Genomic DNA, 18,086 nt, shown 5'->3' on the forward strand with positions numbered 1-18,086 from the left:
ATCCCCCTTTCCATCGATGCCAGTTTCTACCAGCTCCCATAAGTCTCTGGATCTCAAAATAGTTTTCACCCTTATGCTCCAGTAGTTGTAGCCTTCGCCTTTGAATACCTGAATCAGAATAGCAGAATTCGAACTAGGTTGATCAGCCATGGGAAATTAGGGTTTCGACGAGTATGAGAGATTAGGGCACTTCAACCAGGCTCTGATACCACAGATGTTGGTATGGAGAGCAGATTAAAGGCAGATAATGCAATTGAAACAAGGAATTCAAAGATGAAGATTTTGAAATTAATTGGATGATTTCACATACATAGCACGTAGACTCCAATATAAAGAAAAGAACCCTAAAACTAGTCTTAGAAAACTAACGTAAACTTCCTAAAGACTAGGACTTTGAAACAGACTGGGCCAATGGCCTCTTATTCAAAAACAATTAACATGTGCAGAAATAAAATAAACGTGCATGACCAATTAATTCATCTTTGCTAGAAGGGTTTGGGTCATTCTTCAATAGTGTGTTATTTAATGTACAATTAAGGATCTTGAGTAATTTTACTATATAATAAATGAAATTAAAATAAGATACTATTTCATACAAATTATATGTTTGAATACATATATATACATCAGTAGTCATAGATTCTTGTACATTACCCCTTAACTCTTTGTTATTACTTATAACTAGTATAGCATATCAAAAAGGTAAAAACAATAATGACCGTATAATTTAATCCCAATGTAACTTTGTGCGTGCATGCACACACAGATGACCATGACAATACAGACTCCAGACATATAACCGTGAATTCATTGTTTGTTGGTTGCATATGATGTGTTGGCAGAATGGTTAGTCTTCTTTCATTTTCAAAGCCCCTTTATTGATTCTTGATCAATTAATATAAACAACTAAACAGGTACTGTTTAATTTGTCTTTTTGCACCAGGACACTTTTCTAAGAAAAATATTTGTCAGTAACACTCACAAGATTAAGATTCATATGGGATTTTGCTTATAGTTAACTTAAGCATCATTCACATTCATGCAGGTTCATTATATCACATTAGTACTTTCGGTCTTGCTAATATCTTCTCCTATAAGTTATTCTAATTCAAGAATCAGTCTTGTATTGACCGACATTTTTGATGTGGTCGAATTTGGAGCTATAGGAGATGGGAAAACCGACGACTCACCGGTACTAAAACTCTTTCCATATCATTTGTAGATTGTATGTATGTATATGTTGAACTTGTAGAGCATTAATGTATGTTGTAGATTCTACTTTTTGAACACACACTATGTGCTAATATATTTTTTAATTGATAACCATAAAAACTGGTTACCGAAAGCATGACTCTTATTTTAATATACAGGCTTTTGTGAAGGCATGGAAGGCAGCATGTCAATTGACACCAAATTCTAGGAGTACATTGTACATACCATCTGGTAGAACATATTTATTGAAGCCAATTTCTTTCACTGGCCCAAGCAAGCCCTCCAAAATTTTCGTTCAGATATATATCCTAGTTTTTATCTTTAAAATTATCAAATAAATAATGAAAAATACCAAAAGAGGCATATTAAACAAAAAAAAATCAAAATAGGCATTTAATGGCCTATCGTGCTACATAGGTGCCTAAATGACGATGAATGTGCTCTAGTGTTGCTCCACACATTTTTTTATGTTTATTGGGAAAGACAATAAGTATGCAATAATGGTTGGGTTAAGGTGAGCGCACATCACCATCCAGTCATCCATGCATCGACAAAACCACATTTTCCCTGACGCTAACAGTAAGGCTCCACCTTAGCCTAACCATTATTGCACAAATTGTTCTTCCAAGAAACATAAAACAGAAGTGTAGGACAACACTAGTGTCACACCCCCATCTAGGGTCTAGGAGTGTGACCCATAAGTTGATATCGTGTTTGTAAATAATTCAGAGTTGCGTTATTTTGCGGAAGACTTTATAAAACTTTAAGGATCAAAAGTGAAATTTATATATATACAATCAAAAGACGGGAATTATAAAATACCCATTTAAGTTGTTAACAAAAGATTACTTGTTTATGTTTACAAAACCACCATATTCAACTTTATACAAAATGAATCCGAGCCATCGGATATTAGTACTTCGTCATTTCCAAGCTCTAGCTTTGTTCACATGCAAAATGTAATAAAATACGTCAGCAACAAATGCTGGTGAACACGCTGACGCAAAAATATTTCTTTTACTTTATTACCCCTCGAGACTACGCCTGCCTCGGCCCAACGTGGCTTAGGAATAACAAAGTCAAATAACACATTATAAATATGAGCCTCTACGCTAGGTCACCTCAGCAAACACCGCAGCGTTCGACTTAGTTAAATACCCGTAAATATACACATAAGGTCGTACTCCCTGCAGGAGAGCGTCCTACGACCAAGGGTGGTGCGATCATGCCCATACATCGCATAGTACCACCTATGTAAGGATCCAGACATACGTATACCATAGCCTGAGGGCTAGGTTTATACCCTTTATTTATAACGGTTTTAGGAACACATAGTTCCTTGTAAACAATTTCATATAACAAGTTTGACTCGTTTTAAAATAAGTAAAAGTTTGGGGGCGTATTCACCTTGTCTCTTTAGGATCGCCTTCACTCACCGTCCAAGGGTCTTTCCCTTTCTTTATCTCGCACCTATAGTACGAGTATAAATATTTGTTAGTCGGATACACGATCCGGCTTAAGACCTTTAGTCTTATATCTCAATCCTCGATTGAACCTTTAGTTCAATTCTTATTTACTTGAAAACCTTTAGTTTAAAAGTAAATTATAAACCTTTAGTTTATATTAAAAACCCGACGTTTCTTCTTCTCCAATAAACGTAATCTTTTTCTTTTATTATTTAAGAATACTCTTTATTCATTAAATAATATTTCATAACAAAGAATATTTACATATATACTTACACACATATATACGTATTCAACAATATTCATAATCATACTTTCATTCGTTTCTTTGTTATGTTTTCTTTTCTTTTCTTTTATCGAGGTATCGAGTATATCCTCGACTTAAGGCTCAAGCCTTTAATATAATATTGAATTATATTTGAATTCGATATTACGCCTAACCTTAAGTGGCGTATAGAAACTCTAGAGAATTGAGCAGCACTCCGACGCCGCTTTACTTTTCTTGATCACCTTTGATATGCCAACTTCAACACTCGTCGGCATGTCTTTCGGGACTCCTTGCCATAACAACGCCTTCTTGATGATTGAGGGTGGAGGGTGGCACAAACTTCGAGGAAACGGTGTACACAAACAAAGGATTGTGGCACGCTTATCGAGGCAAATCGTTAATATAAACTCGGAATTCTAGTGAGAGGTTAGAGAGAAGTGAGAGAGCAGGTTTGGATGTGTAAAATGAACACCCCATGGCTGCTATATATAGACGAAAAATTGGCTTCCATCGCGGTACGCGATGGGTCCCTCAGCAAGCCTATCGCGTACCGCGATATAGACCTGATGACGCAGAGGGTAGCTCTGCCACGTGTCGACACGTGGCAGGCGCCGCTCCATGTGGCAACATGTGGCGACACGTGACGGCAGTGTTGCCACGTGGTGACACGTGGCGGCACATGGTGCCACCGTGTGCCACGTGACACACGTGTCACGTTGTGTCAGAAGCTCCATCGCGGTACGTGATGGGCTTCTCCTTTTGTCCATCGCGTAGCGCGATAGGACAAGAAATCAGATTTTTCATTTTTAACCCTCAACTTTGGAATTTGACAATTTTAGTCCCTAGACTTTGGAAAGTTGATACTTTGAACTGGAAATTTTCACGTTGTTACAACTAGAGCTCATTCTTCGTCGTTTAGATACATCTGAAGCCCGATCGTGACAGATGTCATATTAAGGTTTTGCCAACTCAGTTTACATGGTATTTTGTCCCCGCCCATTTGGTGCCTAATGGTGCCCAAAACTCCAGGAGCTTATTTGTCAAGATGTTTGGCTAAGCGAGAATATTTTGAGGCAACATGTATATTTTGCTAATCATCACTAAAATAGCAGGTGTTAGGAAACATTGTTGGTTCAACTAACAAGACCGATTGGATGAGTAATCATGGTGATTCATGGCTCTTGTTTTTAATGGTGAGCGGTCTTACTGTAAGCGTAAGTGGCCAAATCGACGGTCAAGGTCCTATTTGGTGGGAAAATGCTTGCATTGGCACTCCATCACCAGTAAGTTATCATCTTCATCCTTCACAATTAATAATTAGTTTCCTTATCTTTATAATCATATTAAAATTAATAGAACTAATACTTGCATGAATTGATTTCAGGGTATAAGTTGTCATGCACCGGTGGTAAGAAACCAATTTATATCCTTACATATAGTTTTCACTAAAATTATACATCTTTGTACAACTGTACAAACTAAAGGACTCGATCCAAAATGTCGGTTTAATGCTATAAACAGGCATTACAATTTAAACGATGCACCGGATTGCGACTCAATGGTTTAACACATGTAAACAGTCCACGAGTCCATATCACAATAACTACTTGTAATGGTGTCATTGTATCTAATTTACATATAATCGCCCCTGAAACAAGCCCGAATACTGATGGCATCGATATTTCAGGCTCCACCGATGTCAATATACGTGACTCCGTTATTGAAACAGGTATGTTTTTTTTTCCTATAATTTCTATTCTCACATGTTTTATTTCTAGAACTAATTTTTCCATCAATTTGTGTATATATATAACAATAGGGGACGATTGTATTGCTATTGGTGGAGGTTCATCTTATATTAAAATCAGCGGTGTCATGTGTGGGCCAGGCCATGGAATCAGGTATATTAGCTTTCACATATTGTATTAACTTTTATTCTAAGGAAAAAAAGATAATGTAGAATGATTAATTTATAAGTCATCAATATGTAACTTAATATTGTGTAGCATTGGATCATTGGGACACGGTGGGACGGATGTGGTGGAAAATGTACATGTGCATAACTGTTCCATGAGAAAAACACTAACTGGAGTAAGGATCAAAACTTATCAGGTAATTCAAGTAATTAACATGGATTAGTTAAAAAAATGATTTGGTTATGCAACAAAAAAAATCTAATATCCGTCGGAACATTAACGGATCTACAATGGATCGATCAATTCCAATAAGAATAGAAAAAAACAAATTTATTAAACGTCTTTCGCTGATTTGTTGGTGATTGCTTACCGAGGAAATAGTTAAAATAAAATTAAAAATGAAAAGGAGCATCATTTTAAGGCGGTTTTTATTTCATTGATGATCATCGACAGATTATGGACAAGCACAAGAAAATAAAAAAATATTAACTTTAACAGTTCTGGTAATCACCAATGGATTAATTTAAAGGATAAGATTTCATGAAGGTATCGGAAAAGTTTTTTATTCACTCATTTTTAACTTGTGTAAACGAGACGAGCTTGAGTTTGGCTCTTTTTGAGCTCTACTTCTACGGCTCAAGTTCAGCTTGTGAGTAGTTGTTTTGCAAGCTCGAGCTTAAATTAGATCTTGCTCGTTTATTATTATTATTATTATTTTTTTATTAATGTACTTACATATATTTTAATATGTATTTATATCTTGAATTTTAATTATAACATGATATGTGTTGCTTAGTCATTTTATCATATTTTATATATAATAATACATATCATCAATTATTTATTAAATATATTAAATAAAACTCATATAAATAATAGTCTTGTTTAGATTCGAGAGGCTACTAATGCTCGATAAGTGAAACTCGAGCTTGACTTGTTTGCTAACTAAGCTTGTTTCCAGACTCAAACCCTGCTTGAGTAGCACACGAACAACTTATATATTTACATCTCTACCCCTTTTTCCCAACGGAATTGTTTGTAGTATTTTTCACGTGTCTTTTAAAAGTCAGGGAGGAACCGGATATGCAAAAAAGATCTCATTTACAGGCATTAGGTTTGATGCAGTTAATAACCCGATCATAATCGACCAATACTACTGTCCCACTCACCAAGGTTGCCTCACTTCTGTAAGCATCATGCCAACTTTTAAGCTCATTTTCTTTTCTTGCAAACTTTGATCTAAAGTACTATTTATTTATTTGTTGAATATAAAGATATCAGCTGTGAACTTAAGTGGCATAACATACAGAGGAATCTCAGGGACATCAAACACGGATAATGTAATAAATCTAAGTTGCAGTAAAACTGTTCCATGCACAAATATCGTGGTCGATAGTGTTCATATTAAGTCAGCAATTCCAGGAAGAAAGGTTTATGGAAGCTGTATTAATGCTTGTGGAAGAGCTACACATGTTCAACCTTATTTAGATTGCTTAATACCTTCAACCAATGATTCATGTAAGGCTGAAGGTGGGCCTTACGGCCTTGATTACACTTATATACCCTGATAGTTGTTTCTTTGAAAGGTTCTCTTATGTTTATGTATAATTTTACCGACTATATGAGCTAATATTCTATAGTTCTATATATTATATAGACATATAGTTCAATTCATTCACAGAGGTCTTGGCATATCTTCAACTCAAAACATTAAAAACGCTTGCAAACGCGTTTAATTAGCGTGGCCAAATCATATTTCTTTACATCTATTGTTCATAATCAAATTGTTTGTTAATTATACCAAATCAAATTATTTTTAATACATTAATTAATTAACTTAGTATAGAGAAAGAAATACTTTATTAGTCAAATAGTTTATATTTACTATATATTGTATAAAAAATTTAAATAGAAAAAAGTGTTAAATGCTGTATAAATGATATTCCGTACTTGAACCTCAATCTTATCTATATTTTTTTCAGAAAGTGTTCAAACAAAGTAAATTAATAATTCAACTCTTATCATGATCAACTCAAGACTGTAAATAATCTTATAATTTTAACAATATGAAATAAATTTATATCGAATATAGTTTTTTTTTTATAATTCTACAGATCTAAAATCCAAGCTCATAATGGAAACAAAGAGACCACTACTTCGCTTTTTTGTTGAAACGCCTTCGACCAGGATCATAAAAAAGAGACCATGCCACTACTTCGCTTAATGAGATTTGTCTAGAAGAGCTGAAGTTTGACTCGAGTGATTAAAAAAAACCATGATCGGTATATCATATATATATAACACTCCAACTTCAGGGTACATTTACAAAATAATGTAACAAATAACGATACAAATAAAATGACCAATCATCATACACTACTTTTTATTTATTATAGCCTTGTGAAGGAATGCATGCACAATGTATGTCATGTCCCTCTAGCTAACATTTTGTTATAATTATCAATGGACTCCATCCTCTGAATCATCAGCTGCTTCCTAAACTTCATGATGAACTCCTCAGCGCTTTGATCTATGTCCGCCACCATTGGTGGCTTGCTCTTCTCCGCCACCACCTTTAGCCGTGTATCCAGCACCTTTGTTGGCGGCACTACCATCTCCTTCTTTGCTAAACCCGCCTTTGGTGTTCCATCTTGAACCCCTAATTGTAGATTTTGTCTATTGATTTCACTATGTGAAGGAGGTGTCTTTGTGTACCTCTTCATTTTCGGATTTTGATATGTTTTTACACACAACCTTATGCATTTTTCTTTCATATTTATAGGTGAGCAATCAAGATGAGACCTTAAAAGGTCAACTTGTTGCAAAGAGTGTGGCAACAAAAGGGGATAACATGTGGTATATCTGGTAATCACATGACCACCCAAGGGACCAGGGGTAGACTTTTATTAAAAAATAAAGAGATATTGGTTTTTAATATTTATAATTTTCCCTCATTGATAGATAACACTTTTAACTTTTGATTTGTCACCCACCACTCCTAACTTTCACCCTATTTTCCTGTACCATTCCCCGTCTAAATGAATAGTAACCTCGTTAATGTTTTGGACTAAAAATGTCATTCAAATTAGTTGAGGGGTTGAAAATAAAAATTAAATTGTTTAACATATACCAAATTTGCCTCCAACCAACCCTAGATCAAGCATCACCACTCCATTCTCATCTATTACCACCACCACAACACCTCTGGTTCAACACGATATCGATTTGAAGTAATCCTTTACTAGCCGGAAAACGAGTTGCAGGTTTTCGGCGAACACCATATCCTTTATTTCACCGCCCACCGCAACCCCCGCCACCTCAGTGTCTCACCTAGCCACCTTTCGGGATCAACTACGCGCCGGAAAAACGAGTTGCAGGTTTCTGGCGAGTGCCATCTTCATCATATCTCTACCGGTGCACAATCTTCATGATTTCCATCACCTTTTATACCTCTGAACCATCTCCATCTTCTGAAAGACGAGATAGCCGGAAAACTCAAATTCGCCGGAAAAACAAGGTCACCGGAAATGAAGGTTGTTGAGGTTGTACAATTACCACCGTCCCCGTCTTGTCGTTGTATTGGGAGTTCGTCGATGAACAGGAAGCCAGACTAGATCGTCACCGGAAAACATGGCAGACCATATTTCTCCCTCTCATCGACTTTCTCTTTCTTTGATTGACAATCTCTTTCTCTCTCTGGTAGCTTATGTGTGTTAAAAATAAAAATTCTATTTTACCCCCTCAACTAATTTAAATGACATTTTTAGTCCAAAACATCAACGGGGTTAGTGTTCATTTAGACGGGGAGTGGTATAAGAAAATATGGTGAAAGTTGGGAGTGGTATGCGGCAAATCGAAAATTGAGAGTGTTATCTACCAATGATGGAAAGTTGAAAGCATTAAAAACCAATATTCCAAAAATAAATAAAAATAAAAAAGCAATAAAAATTGGCATGCACGGCTAGATGCCATACATAACCAATTCTTAAGTAAATAATTATAAGAGATGGATTAAATTTTTGTATTTATTGCTTTAAATATGATATATAAGCAGTTTTTTACTTAAAATTGTCTTGCGTTGACTATTTTTGATACGGAGCCGTCAATAATGATTTTATATACTTTTAAATAGATCTATACAGAAAAACATAATTGAGATTTTGAACTTCTAAGTGAATTAAAGGGCCCATAAGCAACACCATAAAGGTTTCAACGAGCGAGTTCCATCAACTAATAAGCTATTAGAGCTCTGATTTGGCCACCGAAGATTTTCCCTAAATCCTAATGATTTCAAATCTTTCATTTTATTATGTAAAACACATAAATCACTTATTGTCTTATTTTTAGTATATATAAATGCATATAATTTCATTGTTTTTTTTTTTGATATTATACGACTTCTTAAATTTAACAATGACCGCCAAATTTAATATTTCAATAAACGTAACCCTAGCGTAACGTTTTAATTCATTTAATTATACACTATTTTTCTCTTGTATTATATTTTCTCTTTGACCTTGCATGATATGCAACGGGTTTACAATTATGTCAACGTCATGTACACACACTTATTCTTCGATATTAAATCAACATTAGTTAACTCGTTTTCATTCAAATTGCGTGAAATTATCACCTCAATTATAAAAAGTACAAGCAAACACATATTATGGGAAACTTCAACAAAGAAAGGATAAAGGTAGATACCACACCACCATATATACGACCATACGAGTAGCTTCTTGCTAAAGTTAAGGATTTGGACGGTGACTACTAACCCATTTTACACAAACACGAATTCCATTGTACATTTGTACGACATTTATCCCAATTTACTGGATTTGGTTTTCACAAACACGCATTAGGATGGTGACCCATATATACTGGGCTTAGTTTAGGCCCATCCCATTATCAAACTGAAGTATAAAAGTTAGGATTGCAAACGAGCCGAAACGTTTGCGAGCTATTTGAGATATATTGATTAAATGCTTGAAATGAGCTGAACCTTTTCGAGCTCAAGCCAAGCCCAAATCTCAAATAAAGCTCGCTTAGTTATCAAGCCCGTGCTCGAGCCTTTTATATTTTTAAGTTTTACCGCTTTTGAACTTCTGTGTATTAATTTCACACTGTGCAGCAAAGCTTTGGCTTGTTTTAGGTACTACACAAGCTTAAGACTCAAGTCAAGGAAGACTCTTTTAAGGTTTTTCTTACAATATATAAAAACAATTAAAAACATATAAAATTTAATAAATAATAAATAATTAATAAGTCGAGCCTGAACTAAAAATAAAACTCTTGAGCCGAGTCCAAGCTTTGAAAAACAGCTTGAGACAACCCTAGCTCGAGCTTTTATGAGTCAAAATGAGTCGAACTCAGGCCTCGACCACTCGACTAGGCACATTTACAATTAGAGGTGCACAAATCGGGTTTTTCAAATACCCGGGTTCGGGTATTGAACCGGGTTCGGGTTTGACCGAGTATTGGAAAATTGGGTAATGACAATACCCGAGTCGGGTTCGGGTCCGTGTATTGTCTCTAAAAACCATACCCTATGTATCATGTTCTGGTCGGGTATAGAACCGGGCATTCTAAAATCAGATATTTGAATACCCTATTTCAAGGTATGGAAAAAACCCTATTTTCGGGCTTTTTATACGGGTATAGATTGGATTTATAAGGAGTTGCACTTTTTAGGGGTGTTTTCAGATATTTTTCGGGTAATTTATGGTACAGATCAGGTATCGGAAAAACCCGGTTTCGGGTATTGAAAAAACCCGGTTTTGGTTTTCGGGTATTACCAGGTACAAATCAGGTCTGGTTCGGGTACGTGTTTTGGTACTGAAATGCATACCATATCCGTGCCTTATTGGTGGAGTTTGGTACATGTTTGGGTACTAAAGCCCGAGTATTAAAAACACCGATTCTAGGTATTTTTTCAGGTCTGGTTCCGGGTTCGGTTTTTTTTTCACCTCTATTTATAGTTACACCCCTAGTTTTAATGTCTTGAGGCCCAGCCCAATAACCCAACCACCACTACCAGAACTACAGATTATCCATTATTATCCGTACGGTGGCCAATCTTCAGTAATGGAAAGAATTCAACGGCTACCACTCGCCGGAAAATGCTCCATACTCACCGGAGCCTCATTATTTCACACACCCATTTCAATTACCCGACGCCAATTCAAACCAGCTATAAAATCCGCCATTAAACTCCAATTTATCACGAACAACAAAGATCAAAATCGGAGTAATTCAACCGGTCCGGTTCGGGCCGGTTGGTTTCTCGGGTTAGGCGACAAAAAGAAACCCACAGATTTTCCGGAGATTGTGCAAGCCGGTGACCCGGTTCTTCACGAACCGGCCCGAGAAGTACGGCCGGAGGAGATCGGGTCGGACCGGGTTCAGAAGATTATTGATGATATGGTGAAGGTTATGAGGGCTGCACCTGGGGTTGGCCTTGCTGCTCCCCAAATTGGTATTCCTTTAAAAGTTAGTTTATTAATTAACAGTTTTATTATTATTTGTTAATTTTATAAAGAGATGTGTTAATGGGTTGACCCGACCCGTTTTAGATTATTGTGTTGGAGGATACTGAGGAATATATTGGATATGCACCGAAGGGAGACATCAAGGCCCAAGACAGACGTCCTTTTGATCTTTTGGTAAGTTTTAACTTGAGCCCGGTTCGTTTTTTATCGGGCTGATCTTGAGTTTGACTAGGGATGTAAACGAGCCGACCCCAAGTTTGACTAGGCTCGTTTTGACTTACGAGTGAGCCTGTTCCGAGCTTGGCTCGTCAGTCTTTTTTTAAAGCTCAACCTCGCGTGGGGTCGACACGTTTATTATTTACTAATTAAATTTATACACATATTTAGTTATTTTTAAATATTTTGAGAAAACTTTAAACGAACGTAAGCTTAGCTCAAGCTCGGTGTAGTATGAAATTAATACGTGGAATTTTCGAAAAGAGTTATAACTTAAAAATACATAAGGCCCGAGCTCGACTAGGCTCGTTTTGACTTACGAGAGTTCGAGAATTTATATACATATTTAGTTATTTTTAAATATTTTGAGAAAACTATTAAACAAATCTAAGCTTAGCTCAAGCTCGTTTGCAATATCTTAAACAAGCCAAAGCTCTGCTCGAGTTCGGTTGTGCCGTATGAAATTGATACATGGAATTCAAAAAGAGTTAAAACTTAAAAATACATAAGGTTTGACAAGCCTAAACGATCTTTCCATATAACGCTCTATCTAGCGTTCGATAACTAAATGAGCTTTACTTGAGGCCGGACTCGATAAGGCTCGGCTCATTTCGAGCTTTTTATTGATCCAATCTAAAGTAGCTTGCGAGTGGCTTGGCTTGTTTGAACCCCTATGAGTATCTCACAATCAGCTCGGCTCGTTCCTGGATAATAATACAAGTATAATCGCTCATAAAATTCTTGAAAATTCAGGTGATTATAAACCCAAATCTTCAAAAGAAAGGGAACAAATCAGCACTGTTTTTCGAAGGCTGTTTGAGGTGAGTAATCAGTACTTTATCACACAGGTTGAAAGTGGCCCGTTGTGTGTTTATAATGCTTACAACATTCTAAATCGTTTCGTTTAAACTTTAAACAAAAGACTGTTATCTTACTAAAATCCCGGCCCGTTTTGATTGTGCAGTGTTGATGGGTATAGAGCAATGGTTGAAAGGTTTCTAGATGTGGAGGTAACAGGCTTGGACCGATACGGTCAGCCCATCACGGTGAGTGCTTCGGGCTGGCAGGCCCGTATTTTACAACACGAGTGTGATCATCTAGCGGGAACTCTGTATGTTGACAAGATGATTAAACGGACATTCAGGACTGTAGAGAATTTGCAGTTGCCTTTAGCTAATGGCTGCCCTAAGCTTGGTGTTCGGTAACATTATGGTCTTAAGTACTGCAATTTGTTCAGATTTTATAGAGGATGAAGTGTATTATTTCTGAATTGTCATTTTAATTTGAAACTAGAAGCCAACCATTTAATTGAATAGCCCGTTTTTTTCATTGGGCGGAAATTTATTAAGGTTCGTTGTTTATCACTAAATATTTGTTTTCCCAGTTTCATTCTAGACAGTTCACGGTCGTTAGAAATCCACAACAGAAATACAATATATCTATAGTTGCTGTGTATCATCAGTTTGCAAACTGAATTATTTTTTTACAACTGAATGTTTAACACGACATAAACAAAGCCAAATATAGTATTTCACTCTTTTACGTTAAATGCGTGAGGTACAGATTAAGTAGAAAGAAACTTAATTGTGTAAAATTCGAACTCTACTTTAAAAAATATGTTTTTTATACAATTAATCTGTTAGAACCAAAATTCAAGTTACTTTTTAAACTCTGTTACCTTACATAGCCTTAAATATCAGCTTAATGGAAACACAATATATCAAAAAACTTTCAACCAAAAATGGATACCAATAACCTTATTTCACTCATATTCCTTCTACAAGCAATCATCAATGGTGTTAATCTCTCCATAGCTCAAAAACCCGGGCCGCGTCAATCGTTCGTGTGTAGTAGTAAAGCAGGCAATTTTACATCCGATTGGGTAGTAGAACGAGATGTTGCATTGACTGCGCTTCTCGTTAATATAGATGAATCTAAGGGATATTACAGTGGTACCGTATTTGGGCAAAGTGAAGATATTTGGGGCATCGCTCTTTGCCCCTCAAATATCAAATCGCAAGCTTGTCGCGACTGTGCCAACACCACCGTTACATATCTTAAAAACAAGTGTCCTAATCAGAAAGAAGGTGTGGCCTGGACAGCCTTAGAGAGAATATTATGCATGGTGAGTTACACCGATTATAAGTCTAAAGGAACATGTAATGAGTGGGCTTAAACCACCTTCCCAAGTCCACCAAATCAGTCTCCTTATACTGCCGCGGAGTTGGAGAAGGAGTTGAATAATTTGGCAAATAAGTTGAAGGGGATGGTAGCACAAACTCCTAAATTTTACGGGTCTGGTTCAGTGACTTTTGGGCCAGGTTCCCGCACTTTATATGGGTCGATGCAGTGTACATTTGGCATTGGATTGGCTGACTGCATGAAATGTTTATCTGGTATACCTAATAGGGTCCATAGTTGTTGTAGCAAACAGCGATCGTTGTCTGGAATAGCCGCAACTAATTATTGCTATTTTTGGTATCAGCATAATAATTTTCTTCCTTACACACATACACCGACTGTCTCCTCCACATCTCTACAAACTTGAGATAATAATGCATATATTACTAAAAGAGTTTAAATATGTCATGTACATTGTGAAATGGAAGTATGGAACAATAGCTCATATATATATTTAATCTCTTTAAATACAAGCTAGTTCAATACATGTATAGCTTTTTTTGACGTGTTAAAAGAAGTTATGATATGAAGCTTTAAAGCATTGGTCACATGATATATTTTATTTTTACCTTTTTTTATATTTGTTATTTTATTTTACTTTTTTAATTAATATATATAGACATATAGTAAACCTAGAATTAGAAGTTATGAGATAACCGAATGACTAAATCCAGACAGTTTAATTTTGATTATTTATACACTGAAGTGTTACTTTCTATTGTAGAATCAATAATAACGACAATCGGATGATTTGGAAGGAGAGCATAACGGACTTAATATTTTATTTTATGTTAGCTTTCTCTTATATATATAAAACCTGTTGTAGCGATGTCGTTTACATATAATGTGATGTGAAGTTTAATGATGTTTAGGCATCCGTAGTTGGGTGTTACCACCCCATTTTTTTTGTTCAAAGCGCTCAAACACCCCTACGTATGGGGGCGTTTTCGTTTAAAAAAATCTTCCGTGTTTTGTGGCAAATGCGTTGGAGGCACATGTACGGCTCACATTTGCTTCACCAACCAATAATAAACCATAATTTCACCCGATTCTATACTTTATTAATTTATTTATTTGATTTAAATAATATATGCAAGGGACTTCAACGTCAGGGCCGAGGGTACTTTCCTAGAGGTTCTTGTTAATTTGAATAAGGTCTCCCCACTTATGTTTATACTTATGATAATATATGCCGATCCATAATCTCAAACAGATTTTGTCCCAATCTCCCATTTCAACCGCTATGCGTAACAATAGAAAAAGCCCACATGTCTATGTGGCATTGACGCAACCTAAAAAATGGGCCTGCTGATCCAACTAACCATGGAAAGTGTAGTTAGCGGTTTGATTTAAAAACGACATTAAAACTGATTGATTTCTAAGCATCTAAACTGAGCTGCATTAATTAAGGCTTTTATCAAATATGGCGCTACAAATAACATGTAAGGGACAACAAACAACTTTCACTGTATAATATACAAGTAAAAAGATGTTGACTAGATTGCTTGAAGATTAGTGGTAGATAAAACACACTGCTTAATGAGGCTATTACAATCTGAATAGCAAACAGGAGGGGTATACATAGCCTGAGGATGACTTCCCAACAATATAAAGTTGTAACACCCCCATATGCTGATATAATTTCAACATCTTCCAAATATTATTACATGCAAATATCATTACAATAATTAGTTTGCAAGCATTAAAATAGACATTCTAGTGATTTTCAAGTTCAACATGTTCGGCCCATTCCATTAACGGTTTTTACCTTATCCCATGGCCTGGACCACAGACAATCCTCCTTATATGAACTTAGGACGAATTGCTGACTATAGATATACAGTCATCACATGTTCTCAATATTCATAACATAATTTAATCAAAGTTACTCATAAATGATCCCATCAATATAAATCATAACCAACCGGTTCTAACAGTGGTGTCTTTGACTTCAACATCCGTGGAGTTCCCTATGTAGATACCATCAGTATTCGGGCTGTCAACCAGAGCAAAAACACTCAGATGCGACACTGCACTCGGCTTGTTTATCTAACATGGCTGAAACTATGAGCTCGAGCCAACTTGTTCATTTTTGTTGTTGTTGAACTATACGGCTACTTCAATTCAATAACGGATAATATTGAAAAATATTAGTGAGGTTTTAATCTTCCATAATTGTTGATATTCAAACTTGTTTAGTCATTAATAATAATGTAATAATATAGTTCTATTATAAGTGTGTTTGTTTTGTATGTTGAACTGGACCGAGTCCATATGGGCTTGACTTACACATAGTTGGCTCATGTTCTCTTTGTTAAGTATGTGGTTAGCTTGACTTACAATTCTGAGGTTAGCTTTGATACCAATGCTACAAACCAAACAGAAAAATTAACCCAAAAGACTATCTGATGGAGGTGGAGCCCGTTTGGCTTATAAACCCACATCAATGCCCATACAACCAATTGGGGTCAAGTCTCATACCTTGCAATGGTTTTAGTCAGTAACAGAATTGGGCTGGTTAGTAGCTATTTCGGATCAAGACGATTATGAGCTCGATTATTATAAAACTTGGAGAACGGTTTTGTCCTATCGATTTGCCTCACTCATATCTTGTTTGTTCTCTCCCCTTCAGTCTAGGGTTTGAGTGTTTAGGGTTCATAACATTGATGTCTCCATTGTTTTTCTTTTTACTTTATTTGTTTCATTTTGTATTGTTGCATATCGTCATGTTGATGATTTGTAGTTTTCGATAGCATGATATTCTGTGTTTGAGTCTGATAATATATGTATAACAAACAAATATAGTATTTCACTCTTTTACGTTAAATGTGTGAGGTTTAGATTAAGTAGAAAGAAAATTTTATAAAATTAGAACTCTACTTTAAGAAATGCGTTTATTTTTTACAATCAACTAGTTAGAACCATACAAAATTCAAGTTACTTTTTAAATTATGTTACCTTACATAGCCTTAAATATGAGTTTAATGGAAACACAATATATAAAAAAACTTTCAACCAAAAATGGATACCAAAAACCTTATTTCACTCATATTCTTTCTTCAATCAATCAGCAATGCTGTTAGTGTCCCCATAGCTCAAAAACCCGGCCTACGTATTAATAATCAATCGTTCATGTGTAGTAAAAAAGACGAGTTAACATCTTCTAACATAATAGAACGAGAGCGTGCATTGGGTTTACTTCTCCGTAATTTTGAAGATTCTGGGGGATCTGCCAAAGGTACCGAAACAGGGGAAGGTGATGGAGTTAGTTCCATCGCTTTTTGCCCCCCCCCCCCAATATCAAAGCTTGCCACGAATGTGTCAACAACACCAATACATATCTTAAAAATAGATGCCCTAAACAGAAAGAAGGTGTGGCTTGGACAGTCTCAGAAAAACTAATCTGCGTGGTGCGTTATGCCGATTATTCACTTAATGGAAATGTTGGTCAGTGGGCTTATGCCACCTTCCCAAGTCCACCAAATCAGTCTCCATATACCCCTGCTGAGTTGGAGAAGGAGTTGAATAATTTGGTAATTAAGTTGAAGGAGATGGTAGCCCACACTAATTTTATCAAACGTTACGGGTCTGGTTCAGTAACTTTTGGGCCAGGTTCCCGCACTTTATACAGGTTAATGCAGTGTACTTATGGCATAGATGAGGCTGACTGCATGAAATGTTTATCTGATATAACTAATAGGGTCCATAGTTGTTGTAGCAAACAACGATCGTTGTCTGGAATAGCCGCATCTACTAATTGCTATTTTTGGTATCAACATAATAATTTTCTTCCTTAGACGAATCCGGCGACCGTCACCTCCACATCTCTACAGACTTTAGGTAATAATACATATATTACTAAATGAGCAATTAATATAGAATAAAAGAGTTTAAATATGTCATGTACATTGTGAAATGGAAGTATGGAACACTAGTTCATATAGTTAATCTCTTTAAATCCAAGCTAGCTAATTCAAAAAATGTAGTGAAAAGAAATAATGTGATTGGTCAGAATCTTTCTCTTACTAGCCAATAAACAGTTCTGAAATATATATATATATATATATATATATATATATATATATATAGGTTAAAGTTTAAGAAAGAAATCAAATTATTGCAAGAAATGAGAGAAATGAATATGAGCCACTAGTTTTATTTTAGGTTTTAAATATTTAAAAATAATTAAAAAAAAATGTAAATGCAACAATAAATGCACTCTCTCTCTCCAATTAATACAACTAATATAACCATAATAAATATCTCTAATTAATATATTTAACTAATTTAACTATAATAATTAAAAAGATAAAAACACTACTTAAGTTTTATTTTTTAT

General features: G+C 35.6%; 3 protein-coding genes across 3 annotated transcripts; all 3 read left to right on the forward strand.

The window, feature by feature from the left end:
• The first annotated feature begins 214 nt into the window (after window positions 1-214).
• LOC143586724 (putative polygalacturonase At3g15720) lies at window positions 215-6,501 on the forward strand. Its single transcript, XM_077068206.1, has 8 exons — window positions 215-220; window positions 1,046-1,192; window positions 4,059-4,229; window positions 4,331-4,354; window positions 4,468-4,675; window positions 4,766-4,847; window positions 4,953-5,058; window positions 5,933-6,501. The coding sequence occupies exons 1-8, from the start codon at window positions 215-217 to the stop codon at window positions 6,098-6,100; spliced, it is 912 nt and encodes a 303-aa protein (XP_076924321.1). The 3' UTR covers window positions 6,101-6,501.
• Window positions 6,502-10,908: 4,407 nt separating this feature from the next.
• LOC143585943 (peptide deformylase 1A, chloroplastic-like) lies at window positions 10,909-12,924 on the forward strand. The gene is made up of 4 exons (XM_077067611.1): window positions 10,909-11,351; window positions 11,435-11,524; window positions 12,320-12,387; window positions 12,531-12,924. The coding sequence occupies exons 1-4, from the start codon at window positions 10,947-10,949 to the stop codon at window positions 12,769-12,771; spliced, it is 804 nt and encodes a 267-aa protein (XP_076923726.1). The 5' UTR covers window positions 10,909-10,946; the 3' UTR covers window positions 12,772-12,924.
• A 383-nt stretch (window positions 12,925-13,307) lies between these two features.
• LOC143586734 (putative cysteine-rich receptor-like protein kinase 30) lies at window positions 13,308-13,742 on the forward strand. The gene has a single exon (XM_077068213.1). The coding sequence runs from the start codon at window positions 13,308-13,310 to the stop codon at window positions 13,740-13,742; it is 435 nt and encodes a 144-aa protein (XP_076924328.1).
• The last annotated feature ends 4,344 nt before the right edge of the window (window positions 13,743-18,086 follow it).

This window comes from Bidens hawaiensis, unplaced genomic scaffold, assembly GCF_021521415.1.
Source record: "Bidens hawaiensis isolate Kalapana, Puna unplaced genomic scaffold, B.hawaiensis_p1.1 tig00001575_1, whole genome shotgun sequence".
NCBI lineage: Eukaryota > Viridiplantae > Streptophyta > Magnoliopsida > Asterales > Asteraceae > Bidens > Bidens hawaiensis.